This window comes from Diuraphis noxia, unplaced genomic scaffold, assembly GCF_037042655.1.
Source record: "Diuraphis noxia isolate RWA-SAM2 unplaced genomic scaffold, SU_Dnox_SAM2 contig0003, whole genome shotgun sequence".
Lineage (NCBI taxonomy): Eukaryota > Metazoa > Arthropoda > Insecta > Hemiptera > Aphididae > Diuraphis > Diuraphis noxia.
Genome location: NW_028301713.1, coordinates 24,124,205 through 24,142,913, shown reverse-complemented (window position 1 = coordinate 24,142,913; position 18,709 = coordinate 24,124,205). Strand labels below are relative to the sequence as shown.

The following is an 18,709-nucleotide window of genomic DNA, read 5'->3' as shown; positions in this document are numbered from 1 at the left end:
TGTAAATTCGGAAATCGCTATCATCTGTAAACCTTCATTTTCATTTATGATGATACTTTTATAATAATTAAGGCACAGAAGTTATTACAATATATAATATATCGTTATAATATAATATATTATTACAATATATTTATAACACAATAAATCAAGTTCCGATTTATTGCTAGAAGTAAATTTTAAACTCGTTTCATGTTATATATTAGTACTAATTAAAATCTAAAAGTTTTATTGACTTTACTCATTACCATAAAACATGACAATGAATTTCTCAATTTTGTTCATTTAACTTAACTTTGGTTTTTACTTTTCAGGTAAAAATCTAAGAACGTTTGAATATTACATTTTTTTTTTTTTTAAACATATATTCATAGATAGGTAGTCCAATATTCAATGCAATGATGTTTGATTTAAGGTTTCGGTTTAAGTTAAACTAAATTTTTCTTTGAATTTAAATATCGTTTAAAAATAAATAAAGATGATTATTTATTACATTTTAATTTATAGTGCCTATACCTACTGTGAAGTAAGAATTGTAAAATAAAAAATAATAATAATATTCATAATGATAATAAGTTAATAACAACGAATTAAAAACATTTATAACGATACACGTTGTGACCTTTCAATGCAATTTTGGGTATTTATTTTTTTTTTATTTTTTTATATATTTTACGTGCGAAGCCCTCTTTGCATGAAGATGCAGTGGCGTAATTAGAAATTTGTCTTAGGGGGGGATAAACATTTTTTTCCACACAATATACTTAGATTTTCAAGTACAATATCTGGGAAAACTATTTTATCAAAAATTCTTAAACTAATATATATGTATACAAAATGTATTAATAAATGTGCTTTAAAATTCTACACAATTTAGTACCTATACAATATTATAATAATTTCTTCAAAATGTAAATTTTGAATATATTAGAATTAAAATTTACTTTTAAATTAAATAATAATTTATAGATTTCTTGATATTAATTATATTTAATATATTTCGTCGTGATGTCAGCACGATAAAACATATAATTCCATAAGCTTCAAATTAATATATAAATATACACATTATATAGGCTCTGGGGGGGATATATCCCCCTCACCCCCCTTAATTACGCCCCTGTGAAGATATGCATGAACTCGAGTTGACAAACCTACATAAATTATTTTTAAAATATAATAGATACTAAATATTAAGAAACCAAAAAAAAATATCATTATAGGTATTCTTAGTATAATGAGTTTTGTGGCTTGTTGAAGCGGGGTCGTAAGCTCAATTTGTGGAAACGAACTGAGCGTACGTACCGGCCGCAGTTGCTAGCTCCCGGGTGGGTGACCACCAGGGATTTTTAACAACATATCCTTGCCACATATACATGAAATACGCAAATACGTGTTACAACCTATCAAATTAAAAACCTACAAACACACAAAGATAACCCCTATACCGTACTGTCACCGGTTCCCCCTAAAAAAAAGTATTAATTGTAGTAGCACTAGTAGCAGAATAATTATTCATACCTTAAGCTAGTAAACTAGTCTCACTCTCTCTAACAGCTTACATTAACTGATAAAATATATGTGAGCAGTGTAAGGTATAATACTAAACAAAATATAACAAAGGTCATAGGAATACAAAATATACAAAAATTATAAAATAATCATTAAATGAATTCAAGTTAATTAATCCACGATAATACAATGCAACAATAAATTTTACCACCACAACATCCGTACACCATATCCGGTGTACAATTGAGTGACTTAAACTAAGTGATATTCTGTATAGATCTCAAATATGACCTCCCCGGTTTATGTCCATTAGCTATCCCATGGATATTACTAAAAATCTATCCCAAAAAGGACTTCCCTGTGTAGGGTTATTAAAATTTAAATTGTAATGCAAAATCATGAATCTCTATGTGAAGTTGTATAAAGATTTTAAAATTGACTACAAATTTAAATAATATTTATCACCACACGGAGTTCACTAAAATCGACTTACAATAAGGACTTCCGTGCGTATAAGTCTATAAATAAAATATAATACTATCTATATAGAGTATGTATAGGTATACTGATGAAGAGTGTAATCAGGGAAGTCGGCAGTGGGGCAAATCACACGAGTATTTTTAAATGTTTATCCAAAATTAAAATTTTGTTGAACATGAATAATATTTGTCAGCTAATATTCGTATTCCCTGGTGGGGGGGGGGGGAATAGCCGTGTCGTTGACAACGCGTATATTAGCCCTTTTTTTATGCAATATTGTTTTCCACATAGGTTCACCGTATAAATTAGTACGGGACAAACCGGTAAAATCTCGCATGGTCGAAATGTTGAGCTCGGGTAGTCAACCGATGATGGTGGGAATAATTAAGGACGAACGCAAAGAGCTTTTGCGGAGGTTGATGAAAATCACCGAAACGGTACACTGGATGAGAGACTATTTGACGAAAACGCAAATGGAGCTATATCGCCGAAAAAGTATATGATTTATAAAACAATATCAATATCCTGTTCCTGCCCATCATATAGTACCTAATTATTAACTGGCAAACAATTGTGCGTGTAGATTATTTGTTGATAAAAACCCGTCAGAATTTCGTACCAATAATAGGAAGTTTTTAATGATCCGAACATGACGCAATAATTTTTTAAAGTATTCAAAATATATATTCGAATACTTTATGATAATGATATTCCCAACTATTCGGAATGCTCAAAAAAAGTATTCTAAATATTTTTTGAACACTTTTTGTTAGTAGATTCAGCGATTTCTTTTTTTGATTTCAATAACAAAAATATTTATATATTTTTTATTTATTTTGTTTATAAATGAACATAATAATAATCTCAATAATACACGCCTATTTGGCTATATATATATATATATTTTATATAAAAATATACATAATATAAACAAGTGGAAAAGCGATATGTGATTGGACATAAAAAAAAGTATTTCGAATACTGCAGCATCCTGTAGAATGATACTCGTAAAAAGTAATCAAATACCGTATTGAATACTTAAAAAAAAATTTAGTATTTAAAAAGTGTTCCGAATACTAGTAATACTACCCAAGTCTGGTCGGCGCGAAGGTCTCGACCCCGAGAAAATGGTTGTTTTCGAGTTACACTCAAAATTAGGGGCGCTACAATCACACTCACGAGTCACGACGATACTAATTGCATCATTGACGACTAACACAAACGCCTCGGGTGGCAGCACCGCAAAATTTTGTCGCCTAAATATTATCATTACCTGCAAATTAAAGAAACATGCAAGCAGGCCTCTTTAAGAAACCGAACCCGAGCCATAGCCCCCCTAAGACATTTCCTGATTTTGTTTTCTCTAAGCTTATCTTACTCTACGGCTTATTCGCGGTCATCCCCTGCAGGAGGGGGCACGACGGGGCACTTGCCTCAACTAGAATTTTAAATATTTTGTCATCCAAAGCATTACCTATAACACGCCAATTTAATAAACATATAGATTACTTTTAAAATGTAAGCATTAAAAAATGTACAGACAATTCATCATATTATATTTTTAATTATATTTTGCCCCTCCCCACAGAAAAATTGCTGTGGACGCCCACGAGCTTATTCGATATCACTAGAGCTTCCCAAATCTCAAACGATAGATACTAAGCTCGGTCATTCGCGATATACTAATAATATTATAATATCATATCATATCGTTGCAAATATTTCTATATATTCTATCATAATCAATTAAATCGGCAATCGTTCATTTTGTAAAACTCAAACATTAAAATGTTCAGAGTCGTTACCTACATAATTTATTATTGTTATGCGGTTATGCCGCTTAGAGGACGTATATCGATTGCGCCAAAATTACCTTTTTACTTGTTAAAAATCTATTGCGATTCCGCCGGCTATCGACTCCGCCGAACTTAATCGCATCGGTTTTCATATATCTTAATCATTATAATCTATAAAATTGTAGACATATTTCGTTACACGTAAGTAGGTACATATTGATATTATTATTTATTGGAAATGCATAATATTATAGAGAATGCTCAATTCAACCAAGCACATCCTAATATATTTTTGTTTATGCATGTATTAAATTTAAAGATTCAAACTGTTTTATATATAATAATAAGAGGGCTCGATAATAAACTAATAAAATATATAACTAATAAAATAAGTAAAAATAAAAATTCTGAAAGAAAAAATAAATTTATAGAAACAATTTTTGAAGACTATTTAAATAAAAAAATTGATATTATATAATTTAAGTATATAAAACTGGCATCAAAGCATGCTTTGCATATATTGCAATATTCTGAAAAATAAATCAATTAATATTATTAATTATTATTATATTTTATTATTACATTTTAATTTCCATTTATATCTATTATTTATTTTATTTTTACTATAAGTATATTATTTTTGCTGTTTTGGCGTTAGCTAAATAAATTTTAAAACATATATTTTACTATTTTAATAATTTTTACTTACGAGAATGTTTGAATTGGTTTTTGCAATGTTTGTATTTAAATTTAAAAAAAATATGGTAAACTAGGTGAATCTTATTCTTATACCTATACTACCTATTGATTGAAAAAAATACAGTCAGTGGAATCAACGTAAACAAATATCCGTCTAAATTGATAGTCGGCGGAATCAATATAAACAAATATCGGGCGGAATTGATATTAAAACGGCGGAATCGATAAAACCCCCGCTAAGGCATAATTTATTAGCACGACTTGTCTCATGCAGTGTTTTTATTTTGCCTATAGGTTCGCCATATCACTGGACACGGGACATGCCAAAAAAATGTGCCGCCGTCGAAACGGTGTTTTTGACCTATTTAGAATTCGAAAACATGGACACGGTACATTAGATAGTTCCACAAATAGTTTCCTAAAACTGGTCCCAAAAAGTTTTACCATATCAAGTTACCTAAACTAGTATATAATATCAATGCAACTATCGTTGGATGTATGACAAACAAAACGTGGAACAGTACGCCATACCTTATATTATTATACACACGAAAGTGTATGACAAAGGACAAATTGTAAGCAGTAAGCACATGTCTACACTTTGTTGTATTTACATTTTGATATACGTGATACTTACTTTTGCCTTTTGTTATAGGCTTTCCATAACATAATTTTGGCGTATAGATTTTTATCATACGTACAACAATATTGTTGATACCCCAATAATATAACACACTATGTTCTATATAATATAATATATTAGGTAACTTGATTGGACGATTGTTTAAAAACTATTAATTGTGCAACTATCTGCTATGTGCCCATGTCTAAAATCTCTAGTTAGTAAACTACCATTGACAATATTATAATTACTGAAAAACTTTATTTTTCTTATATGTATCAAAATTAATAATCTCTAGTTAGATAACTACTATTAATTATAATTACTTGAAAAACCTTACTTTTTTGTATGTATTCAAATAAATGTGTTATGTTAATATTGTTCATTACCTATTGTCAGTTTTGTCTTTTCGCAGCACTTTTTATGTTTAAAATGGTAATTTCATTATAGTAGATAGGTCTACATTTACTTGTACACTAACTTTAAGAACTGAAAAATATAGTGTTAGAATTATTATGATGTCGAATCAGGCCCGTCGTAAGACATTTTCTGCCCTAAAGCGAATAAAAATAATAGTTAAATTTCTGTCTTTTTTGGAAATTTAATATTACAATTTGCCGCCTCAATTTTTTTAAATGTGATGCCGCCCTAAAGCAACGCATGGCTTGCTTGTACCCTAGCGACGGGCCTGATGTCGATGTATTAATACGTATGTTAAGAGGACGCTACGCACATCTATATCAGTGTTACAAATGCATATATTATATAAGTTTAAAAATTAGAGTAAAATTAGGTACCTATTGTGAAACTTAATGATAAGAACATTATCTGTGTTTGTATGTGCTTATCCTCTTCTGTTTTTCCATTTTTATACTTTCTCCTTGTCTCTATGAACTCTACTAGTCTAGACAGTGCTAATCGACGCCCGACGGCTTTATTGGACTGTTCTCAGTGGCGTATTTAGAGATTTGATGCCCTGGGTAAATATAATTTGGTGCCCCCAAAATTTTAACATTTATTTACCTTTGTTTTATGATCATTAAAAAATAACAACATAACCATACATAGAAGTTTAGAACATAATATAATATAAATTGAAACATTTAATTAAACAAAAGAAACATTAACATTTATATTTTACGATGAGATTTTTGGGCAGCAAAATCTTCAATGCCCTCATTATAACTAATTGATTTAGTCATCTCACATTTTATATTTAAAATTGCCAAATTGTTTAAACGGTTGTCATTCATTGAAGATCTCAAGTATGATTTCACTCTTTTCAGAACACTAAATGACCGTTCAGCTGAAGTATTAGAAACCGGACAGCATAAATACATACGTAACGCAATATCTACATATGGGTAGACATCTGCTATATTGTGATCTTCGATGATTTTGCACAATTCTAAAACAGATTTTGGTGATACCTTTCCTGGTAAACTTTTTAAGTGTCCATGAAAATGAATACATTCATTCAGGGCCGGTGTTAGGGGGGGGGGGGGGGTATAGGGGGGATGTCACCCCCCCACACTCGGCAAATTTGATTGTATCGAGTCAGCACAATTACAATTTAAATAGCGGTCGTCAAATTGTTTTTCGTATAATGAAAAATACAAAAACATGTCGATGTAAATAATTTATCATTTATCGTATTTTCGTATCTATGAAGATAAGGGACTGTCGACTGAAATTTTAAATTAGGAATATTATCATTGAACATTTAAATGTCTATGTGTTGTTGTGAATAGTACGAGTACACAAATATATTTATTAATAGGCTGTGTGTACATTATTGTACTTGTACATTGCTTATCATTTTACTAATCGCTCGGGCCCGACGCCTACGTACAAAGCATTTTATTATTGTGGTGAACCATTTCCCAGCTATTCAATATAAAGTATCAATTTCTAAATTAGCTAATTTATTTTATAATGAGTGATTTTGAAAAAGAAAAACGCAAAAGGAAGAGGATAAAACTTGAGTGCTTGTCTTGTGGTAGTACATTTGATGACGACTACCGTCGAAAGCACGGAAAACAAGTGCCCAACGGAGCAAAGGTTAAGCTGCACCGTGGAGCAGCAGATAATCCGCTCGTATATGCTCGGTTGAATTTCGAACGAAAGGTATGCGATATCTGAAAATAATTAGAGGGTACGTAGAATAGTGTTTGTACATTGTACGTTATTGATACGTACCTATCTATGAAACTAGGTAGGTAGGTATCCTTCATTTCATTCATATTTATCGTCATACCTATCCTTATAAAGGTTTATATTCTATTTATTTTCTTAATAAAATTCAATTTGAAATAATATTAAATGTGTATTAAAAATAGCGGATCTAATAAAATAATATACTAAATAGGTTAAGTTAGGTACCTGTATAAATGTAGCAGTGATTTATACTTTGATTTTGAAGTGTTTGTACTACTTATCTAATAATAATTTTTTTTTTAACATTCAATAAAATATATACAATCTGTAAAACAGTTTACAACAATATTAGAACTGAAGATGTCGAAAAAGCTTGTGGATTATTTCCACCTTCATATGAAGCTTCATTGGTTACTGATTACGATGCTATATTATGTCAAATAAACATACTTCGTTATAAAACGGAACATGAAAATACATTGGAGAAGGTTTTGAATGTTTCTGAATCTTTGAAAACTCTTGTTCCTATAGCAAATTCACTTTGTCGATTAAGTTTTACAGCCCCCGTGACAACAGCCTCTAACGAACGTTCGTTTAGTAAACTAAAAATTATTAAAAACCACCTTCGTACAGCAATGGCAGCAAATAGACTTGATGACCTCATGATTTTAAAATCGGCCAAAGATATCTTTGATAACTTAAATTTGGAAGATCTTATAATCAATTGGGCTGCATTAAAAGAACGTTGAATCAAAATTTAATTTTTTTTTATATCTATAGAAGTGTGAACTATAAATTTAAATACTTTTGTTAGTTACTTACAAATTATAATTTTAATAGGATGTTTTTGCAATCTAGGAAAGTTTCTCTTAAATAAATTTAATTTTGTTTTTATTTGTCATAAACTGAAAAAGTATTTTTTTTTAAATTAACTTATTATATAATATTGTTTATTATTAGTTATTTACACATAACAATGTATTTACAAAAAGGTCACATTAAATTCAGGAAGGTAAAATAAATATTTAAGTCAGCATTTTATTATTTTGACACCCCCTTTCCCCCATCATGAATAATTTTTCGCGCCGGCCCTGCATTCATTTATAAATGATCCATCGAGATCTTCAGGATACTGACTCTGTAATTTGGTAGCTTTTTTTCTCACTTCAGTTCCTGGTAACTTTATTAAACAATATCATGGAGCACGGACGTACTAAGGTCTATTCACACACAGCGGTGACGTGACAGTGCCGTGACCGTTCCGGGATTCCCCCGGCGAGGTTAATAATATTCTTAAAGGAAAGATAAGCATGACGTTCTCACACGTCCGGCGCGTGACCGTACCGACGCAAACAGTGTTGTCGCCGTCATCGCACCGTGCGCGTCCGATTACTTACGTCCGATATTTTTCATATTTCACGGTCATCATTTTCATCGCAGTACAAAAATGAATGACGAAAAACTGATAGAGTTAGTGCGAAGATATTCCGTATTATACGATTTATCACATCCCAAGTATATGAACACGGACTTCAAAAATATCATATGGGCTAAAATAGCAGAGGAAATGGAAACAACTGGTAAGAAATACAATAATTAAAAAAAATTAATACAATAAATTATTTCTAATTATTTTATTATTTTATTATTAATTTGAATAATCCCAGTAGTACCTTTTTACATATTTTTTCATACTAACATTATCTTATATAATATATTATAAGTATTTCATATCCAAGGAAGAGAACCAGCTTCGGAATTAAAGTATTCAGTGAATATTTCCCTTGTACGAAATGCATCTGTAGTTGCGTTTCCTCCTTGCAAATGTAAATTTTGTAGTGTATGTCCCTTACTTGTGAAATCCACTTGCTGATTTACGTAGTTATACGTACACGAATCATATTTTTTTATAAAATTATGTAGTAAGCAAGAAGCCAAAATTATGTAATCTACGTTTTTTGGACACGCCTGAATCCGCCTATTGTAAAGTCTAAACTTTTGTGTCAAAATACCGAATGTGTTTTCTGATGTCCTCCTGGCACGGCTCAAACGGTAATTGAAGTTACGTTTTCGATCATCCAAATTATCTCCTGGATAAGGTCTCATTAAGTAGTTCTTCAGAGGAAATGCCTCGTCAGCAACAATAACATATGGCACTTGAATCTCTGTGTTAGGTATGGTAGAATTTTCTGGAACATTCAATGAACCACGTTGAAGTGCTTTGCCTAAACTTGAATTAGCAAAAACTCCCCCATCACTATTCTTGCCATATGCTCCTACATGGACAGCAATAAAGTTACAGTGAGCGTCTACAAGAGCCAACAAAACAATAGAGAACGTCTTTTTGTAATTAAAGAACATCGATCCGGTATTCGGAGGGGCCTGGATAGTAACATGTTTCCCATCCATAGCTCCTATGCAGTTGGGAAAATTCCACATACGAAAAAAATCATCAGCGATGTTCTTCCACATTTCTTCTGTCGGAGTAGGCATCAATTCGTTCATAAGATTTTCAGAAATTATCTTACAGGTTTCTCGTACGATCTGGTAAACAGTACTATGCCCCATGCGATAACTAAATGAAATTGTCTTAAGCGAATCACCAGTAGCCAAATACCTGAAAGAAATTAAATTAAAATAATAAAACTTATTTATTCGTTGTAAATAGTACGTTTTGGTCTAACTGCTATTTTTCACAAAGTGATTTCATATGTATATACTCAATTTCGAAAAACAAGCCAATAGCACGTTTTGGATTATATGCGAAAGTATATTTGATGATATTAAGGTGAATAAAGTAATTTATTTACGTGGATTTATAACCTATTTACGTGGAACCTTGTTTTAAATTTTCAATCCTTAGCTATAAAAGTTGAACATTTTATAAATTTTTAACTACAAAATAATTATTAAATTTTTAATTTGATAATTTTTGTCAAAATTCGAACTTTAAATGCTTATAAAAAAAACTGTCACAAACGATTTTTGATTTTTTTCATCTGCCTTTGAAACAATATACTAGGAGCCTTCTATTAAATTTTCAAGCTTTTTTAACCAACAAATAAAATTTTATTGATATTTATAGAAAAAAAAACTAAAAAAATTGAAAACTGACAATGTCCGTAAACAGTTCAAAAAAAGTCAAATTATTTTCAAAATTCTATTGTGTATAGAAAATGCAAATATAAACAACCAGTGAAAATTATTTCGACTACTTATCGTGTACACAGACACAAAAAAAAAAACACACATCATTGTAAAATCAATACATTCATAGTTTCACTCAGAATCTAAAACAAAAGTTTACAACTAAATTATTAATTTTTTCTATTTATTGTTTTTATTTGATTAAAATATGGAAAATGTATTACTTAATACATTTTTCATGCGATATTATTTATTTCCTAAAAATTAAGAATAATTAGACATTAGTCAGGTTGACAATCAATAGAAAGAATCGGAGACTTTTATTTAAAAAAACGTAGCAAATTAATATAATATCAATAATTTTAATAATTTTTGAATTACCGCAAGACCCACTTACTTTTTTGTGGTTGCAAGTATTTAACACATGTTTTTTGTCTGTGTTACAGGACCTTCTTGTAAAACAAGGTGGGGTAATATTAGAGACAATTTTAGAAAATCTCTAAAGAAAAATAAAACTGTAAGTGGTCAAAGAGCGAAAAATACTAAGCAGTATAAATATTCGCAGCAGTTAACCTTTTTAACAAAGTTCTTCGAGGAGAGGGATACAATGACTAACATAGATTTTGAAGTACCAACTCAAGAGAATGCAGGTAATGATGTCGTTGATGAATCAGGTCAATATGAAAATGAAGAAAACTCCATAGACTGTACAAAAGACGTGGTTAATCCTGAGATTGTAGAATCTCAAAGTTGTACTTCGTCCAATTTAAAACAAGCTGAGTGTTTTACATTGCCTACACCACGAAAGAAAACAAAACAGTCGGTACCAGACACTCCTCCCTCGAAAACTGCCGCTGCTACTGTCATGGAGTATCTCGTCAAAAAAAATGAAAATATACAACCATTGGCCCCACAGCATCCAGTTGACGCTTTCCTATCAGGAATAGCTCCAGTCTTAAAAAACTTACCCCCACGCTACTGGCATTACGCCAAGTCTGATATATTTGCTACGGTTCAAAATTACGAATTCAAAATGATTATGGAGCAAGATCAATCTACGGAGCCACCTCCAAACCCAACGTATTCTACCCGAGCATACTATGAACAACCTACCAATGCAGCCTATTCTCCACCTAACCTTGCATCTATTTCAGCGACTAGTTCTTTCACCAACTCTCCAGGTGATCAAAGCCAAGACTCTAGTTTTGGTGCATTCCAAAAGTATGATTAGTAACTGTATGATTTAAAAGTATAATAAAAAAAAATAAATACTTAAATATGTTATTATAAAGATGATGTACTTAATATAAATTGTAAAACTTGTATCTAATTCTTATTTTATGTCTTAACCAGGTGCGTCATTTTTTTTCGTGATGCACCCTATATATATATATTATTTTTTTTTAAAACCGCCATGTTAAAATTGGTCCACTTTTAAATACAGTAATCCAGGAAAAAAACTGAAATTACGTCCCTGGTCTTAACTTATATTTACATCAGATTATACAACTACCTCAAACAAACGGCAAGCCGTTCTCTTGGTGTGATAGCTTTCCTCCAATGTGTGTCTTGCTTTTTCAGATGCACTTCCAACTTGCTCAACAGTAAGTTGAACGAATATTCAGATAACCTAAAATATTCAAAAAACTTTGTTCCATCATCCATCAACTCCTTATAGAGAGTGGAAAATTCTCCTTCAGTTGGTCTTTTCTTCCATGCCTTATGGACCCACATCCGTTTTTTCACTGCTTTTTCTTCCTCTTCTTCATCCAAAATCAAAGCAATCATCAATAGATCATTTTCTGAAAACATAGTCATCTTTGCCACGAGGTTTGGTCAATGACAGCGATACAGCACTTTACTCAACGATGACGGATGAAACACTGACTACTGTGAATACAAATCACGGCTGGTAGAATCACGGAACGGATACGCCACGGTCACGGCACTGTCACGTCACCGCTGTGTGTGAATAGACCTCTAGTCAGAGCAACCGCAGCGTAATTAATATTTAATAGTCGCCGCCATAATAGTTAGTACAATATATACGCCGCGCCGCCCGCTGACAAAGTAAAAATAGGTTTTATTGACGACTGATGACTGACGGGTTTCGCCTTTCGGGGTGTCTCTGAATTTCCCATAGAATAATTTCCTGATATGTACTATAATTCATCACAGTCTACAGATTAAGTCATCGCTATAATTATACAATATACAAGTCATACAACATACTATATACTATACAACTGCTATCGTGTTTTATAAATAACCAATTTTTATTTCTGAAATTCCGCGTGTTTGGTCGAGTATTATTTATATAATAATTGAGGCAGTAAGCACAAATAACTTATTATATAAAACTATAATTATTAGCTTTTTCAAATGAAAAAGCAATGCCCCTTGAAATTTGATGCCCGGGGCGATTGCCCCCCTCCCCCCTAAATACGCCACTGACTGTTCTTCGGTTTTCCTAATATCTTATCAGCCGTAATTGATTGCTTTTTTAAACCTTTGCCATGCATTCTAATAATTTTCCAGTTTTTCTGTTTGTTATATTCTTGTTATTCTATTTACCTCCTTGAAAAATTGTTTTATTGTTCCTTCCTGTCTAAGTTTTTCTACACACCATTTTTTCTTTGTTTCTTGATTTCTTGTAGACTTTTTGAGACATAATCTTGTTTTCATGATTACTAGATTTTGATCTGAATTTATGTCTGTCCCTGGGTAACTTTTACTTTGCTTTACCTGATTTATATATCTTTTTTTTACTAGTATGCAATCCAACTGATATCTGTTACCTCCTCCTGGCATGGTCCAAGTGTATCTCCTCCGTTTTGGTTGTGAGAATAACGTGTTAGTGATCATCATATTATTATCCCTTTCCTTACAGAATTCTATAAGTCTGTCACCTCTTTAATTTCTTATTCCAAGTCCAAACTTTTCTGCTACTTCTGGTTCTGTTTTCTCGCCCACAACGGCATTCCAATCCCCCAAAATGATTAAATTGTCTTTTTCTTTTGCTATTTCTATTACTTCTGAAATGTTATCGTACAATTCCTCGATTTCTTCGACTTTGTGACTAAATATTGGTATGCAAATCTATATTATAAATATAACAGTTTGTTTAGTTTCTATTTTGATACCTATGAATCTTTCGTTAATGTGGATAATACTCTTGATCTTGTGACTAGTCTTTATTTACTATTATCCCCACTCCTGCAATTTTGTTCTCGTCATCATTAAATATTATTCTATAGTTTCCAGACCAGAAATCTCCAAGTCCTGTCCATTTAATTTCGCTAATACCTAGGACATCAATTTTATAACGTTCCATTTCAAACTTCAAGTTTTCCACATACTCCTAGTGATCTGTCATTCCACGTCGGCATTATCCTCTTCAACTTCTCTTTTGATGACCTTGTATTGGTAGTCCCCACCTAGAGATCCGAATGGGGGACTATTTTAATTCTGGAATTTTTTTCCTCTACAATCATCATTTCAACATTATAGGAAAATTAATACAGTAGTTTCCTCTTGCTTTTTGCATCGCAGTTGGTGAGCCATTACTTGAACTATCTTCAAGCTGCCTCCAACCTGACCTTCCATTGCGGTTAGTTCTGCTACAAAACTCGCCAAATGGTCGGTAGTAGCGGTTGTTTCTTTCCTCCGCTACCTCTTTTTAATCTCCACGTACAATAAGCAGGAGTTACTGTGGTCCTATTCTAACCCCGGACCCAGTACATATATGAATAATAATGAGATTATTTGAGATAATGATAATTTTACCGTGGAATTATGATTAGTTTTACACAAATTCTAGACTTATATTAAACAATCTTATAAGTTATAAACTTACAATCGTAAATTACATTTCTAATAAATTATAACCATGAAAAAATCAGTTGACTACACTAAAACCTAACCTACCTATTAGTCACATACTACATTATGTACAACTATATAATATATTTTAAATAGTGGTTGTAGAGGTAAGGAACTCAGGACTGATGTACGTCTAATCTTGTCTAAATGAAATGAACAGGATGGGTTGAGGCTTAGAAAAAAAAAATTTTAAGAATCAAGTTAAGTTGACTGATAAAATCATTATATAATAAACCAATTCTTGATATACTGTCTAAAAGATTTATAAATTATTCAAGAAAAATATTTAAATGCATTTATAAACCAAAACTTGAATATTCAAAACAAATTTATGGTAGTATTCTTGTTTATAATCAATAAAAATACTAATTATTATGCAGTAAAAAATATTTTAACCACATTATGCTTACATATTTAATTTCACTAAATATAATTGGTTACTATATTAGGTATAATATATTAGGTACTTTAAGTAAAGAATTGTAAAAGTATAAAAAAATTACTTATAACTATATAGTTAATTCAAATTAAATTTATATATTGATATAGATGTTATAAATTCTTAAAACAATGTACTCGTAGATAATAATACTATTTAAGTTTGTATAATACAATTATTTATCATTATAGTCTTATGTATAAAGCTATACTACATCAAACCCTGACTTAAAATAAAAGCTTAAAGTTGAATAATTTATACTTGGTTTTAACAAGTTGACTGCCATGATTATACTAGTGGTAAGCCATGAATATTTTTTCATATAATTCTAAATTTGTATATACCAACTATTTTATTTGAAAGTATAAAAATAATTGTAAATTATTGTAGAACCAGAGAAAAATTAATAAAGTTAGTTAATAGACCATAATTAATTTATGGTCACCAGTGATCATTTAATGAAGTGGTAATCATAAACTATGGGCATCGGTGGTTAGGTTAGCATTTTATGCTTTTGCTGAGAAAAAGCATAAAATTACAGATGACGAACGGCGGTAACATGGCAGTCAAAATGAAAATAAGCTTAACTATACCCTAAAACAAAATTTAAAATATAATATTGAAAAAAATAGAATGATGATACTATTTTATACTATTTTTATTTTTATAATATTATTCATGATATCTAATTTACATATCATTAAGTTGTTTTTCAACAGCATCATCGAGTGCAATATCAGAATATGAGCGGTTTTCATATGATTGAGCATCCATAAGTTCATCTTTATCATTTTCTCCAATGCTTTCTTGGCTGCTTTGACGATTTTCAATCATTTCTTGTAGATCAAACTCCAATGAATTATTCATAATTTCATTGGCTATTGAAAATATGAATGTTATCATTAAAAATTAAGAATAATAAATTCTTAAAAATAAAATGGTTACAGTATTACTAGCTATGTTGAAAATAAATCTATCTGAATTGCATGTGACTATGTTATAAAACAAATAATTTAATTTGTTTAACCTATCTATCATTTTACACTAAGTAAATGTACCTATAAAGTAAACACTTTGATATTTGAAAAGTGTAAGCAGGTATTTATTTTTTAATTTAAAAATACAGTGAAATCTCTCTTAACAGATGATTATACTATTTAAGAATATTTAAGAAACTGATGGCAGAGGCGATTTGAATGTATTTTACTTAGTGGTGCAAGACAATATCTAAACACACACCCCCCCCCCCCCCACCACCATCATAATAGAAATTACAAATAAATATTTTTTAATAAGTTTATAGTTTATAATTATAAGGCCCTTATATTCTTAACTCTACGCTTTCAACAGTTTCAGCCACGATTATCATTTATCATATGTCATTGATTAGGTACTTTATTACTTTTTTCAATTATTGAACATTAAAATTAAACATTGCGGTCAGCACATGCTCAACCAAGACAACCAACCCCCCTAACATTGGCGGTGCAGTGCACAAAAAACAGTATACTCAAACCGCTTCTGATTGATGGTGATATTGACTTGTAGTCTGTAGACCAGATAAAATAATAAGGTATATTTCAATGTCATATTTCTGTTTTGAGGTATGTATATAGTATATACAATAAGAAATATTTATAATTGGTCTGCTAAAATAAACTGCCACAAATCTAAGTATGATAAATGATTAATAATTACAGATATAATCACGATGAATTTAGAAAAAAAACATAATCCAATAATACTGTTTCACAAGAGAAGGTACATGTTTTGTGCATAAGACTGACACCAGATAAAGCACAAGGGCAAAATTTCTCTCATTTCTTATTGGCCGATAGCAAGTGAATCATTGATGACCACTAAATATTCGATTATTGTAACTAAATAGGTAAATGGTAGAGATGCTTTCTATCCTTACTATCATGAAACATGGTAAATATATTGCTGCTTTTTGGAGACAAATTTTTAAATGAACAAATTATCTTGCTAAATGATTAAGTTTATTTATTCAATTCACAGTACCGAAAAATATAATTTTACAGGACGATAAATTTACTATTAATAGATAAAATATAAAAACATTATTTTTAGACGGTATATAACAGCCTTTTTCTAAAATGCTATTTTAAATTCGATAATTAAGATGTATTATATTAGGGAACCCAAATAATGTTATTATCATGCACTATTATTAAATATAAAAACATTTGATAATTAACCTGGGTAATATCATTTTTATATGACATAGTTTATAAGTTTAATACATAGTATGCAATTCAGAAGAATCAAAATTAAATAATTAAATAAAAATTATTACACTCCGGGAAAGGATTTTCTTCAATATCTAATTTTCTAGATGCCTCCAACATTTCTGCAGCTGTTGTTTTAGTGTCCTTACGCATATTTCCTGCAGAATACTATCAGAAATCAAAATGTTAAAAATATTAATATGAATAAAAAAAATATTGCATTGACAGCTTATAGTGCATACATAACATTTATATCAGTATTACCATTGGTTATTAATACTATTACTATCAATGGTATTACAAATATATACTATACTTTGTTCAAAATGAGATCAGTAACGGGTGGTCAAGGTTTTGGCTTCTTAAGCCTCGTATATAGACTCGGTTGAGAAAGTGTCTGACAAAATGTTTGACCCTTGTGGACAAAAACTCATAGCTGTCTGCTACTGATCTCATTATGAACATATACTTATATATCAACCTACAACATAAAATTAATAGCTGATATCTTGATAAAAAACTTCATTAAGATAGTGTCAGAAATTGTTACCTTAAAATCACGAGAACTTTTGATAGTTAGTAATATATTTTATGTAAAATAGCCTACATTAACTAATTATTAATAAATTGATTGAAAAACGTATACAACAAACACAATTAACAAAAGAATTTTAGATATACTATTTTATTACCAAATCATTCTTAAGCCTATAGTTTGTTTGTAAGAAATTTGAACGATCATGAGGAATTCGCAGTCCACTGGCAGGCCTTACTGGAGGTAATGGTATTTTATTTACTTCGCGACTTGCTGTCATTAATACCTAAAAAATTAAAACAGTAGGTCATTAACTCTAAGTCTCAACTTTAGTTGTAATTAAAACTAAAACATTTATAACATTCAATAAAGTTAACACATTTGTAGAATTCCATCGTCTTGTCATCATTCAACATCTTAATTTGCATGATTTTAAAATCTAATAAATCTACCTACATAATAAAATTGAAAAATTGACTTTGACAATATGTAGGTATTGCAAGTGATTTTAGCCAAATTAATCTTACATCACGCGGTGGAGGTCGACAAAATATTCCATCTTGAGCCAATTGTATTGCAACTTTCACATCATCAGCATCAACATTCTTCTTTTTTGCAAAGTTTGAAAATGTCTTGGCATCGTCCAGCAATAACGTTGTGTATCCTAACAAATGAAATAAATACTATTCATAACAGAGAAAAACAACACATATGTTTCGTTGTATTAATAATTACTGTAGTTAAATTCTAAGAGATGATTTAAAACTTGTTGGTCGTATTCAACAATTCCCAAATCTTTCATAATCGACACAATGATTTGAGTGTCTTTGGGCATGTGTTTTCCTTGTGAAGACGCCATTTTACTAAATCCGAGTTATAAAAAGTTTTGTAACAACAGAGAAGTATAATGTGAGAGATAGTGAACGATTTTACTTTTAGTTACATAAGCTACAGAGAATAATAATAACGTCACAGAACACGACCGGACAATGACCGGACCGGACAGTATGAACTGCCTGAACTTGAACTAGCAACTGCTAAGCTAATCGGGGAATGTCTGATAAAGCGGCTAAAATAGTAAAATCAGTTATCAGTTATCACGTTTAAATAGGCATTTCCAATATTAATGTTGGGTCGTGGTTGGTAAGCAAGTTGTACCAGAGGCCACAAACACCAACGATACTGATAACA

The 18,709-nt window shown here is 30.6% G+C and overlaps 1 protein-coding gene, 1 long non-coding RNA gene and 1 pseudogene across 2 annotated transcripts; 2 read left to right on the top strand and 1 right to left on the bottom strand.

Moving 5' to 3' along the window:
• The first annotated feature begins 2,244 nt into the window (after positions 1–2,244).
• On the top strand, positions 2,245–5,492 carry LOC149057083 (uncharacterized). The gene is made up of 2 exons (XR_016191091.1): positions 2,245–2,487; positions 4,782–5,492. It is a non-coding gene; the product is annotated as an uncharacterized LOC149057083 (long non-coding RNA).
• A 3,015-nt stretch (positions 5,493–8,507) lies between these two features.
• Positions 8,508–11,738, top strand: LOC149057082 (uncharacterized; annotated as a pseudogene).
• A 3,636-nt stretch (positions 11,739–15,374) lies between these two features.
• LOC107171847 (transcription initiation factor TFIID subunit 9-like) lies at positions 15,375–18,582 on the bottom strand. Its single transcript, XM_089224992.1, has 5 exons — positions 18,254–18,582; positions 18,046–18,182; positions 17,676–17,804; positions 17,052–17,151; positions 15,375–15,612 (listed from the first exon to the last, which is right to left on the bottom strand). Exons 1-5 carry the CDS (start codon positions 18,375–18,377, stop codon positions 15,425–15,427), a joined length of 678 nt encoding a protein of 225 aa, XP_089081118.1. The 5' UTR covers positions 18,378–18,582; the 3' UTR covers positions 15,375–15,424.
• Between the last annotated feature and the right edge of the window lie 127 nt (positions 18,583–18,709).

What these genes read in the sequence shown, in the direction of transcription:
- LOC107171847 (XM_089224992.1), bottom strand. Translation starts at nt 18,377, where the DNA reads ATGGCGTCTTCACAAGGAAAACACATGCCCAAAGACACTCAAATCATT. An exon ending in TCTCTTAGAATTTAACTACA is followed by an intron (nt 18,183 to 18,253) that starts GTAATTATTAAT and finishes TTCATTTGTTAG; the next exon opens with GATACACAACGTTATTGCTG. An exon ending in ATAGGCTTAAGAATGATTTG is followed by an intron (nt 17,152 to 17,675) that starts GTAATAAAATAG and finishes GATTTCTGATAG; the next exon opens with TATTCTGCAGGAAATATGCG.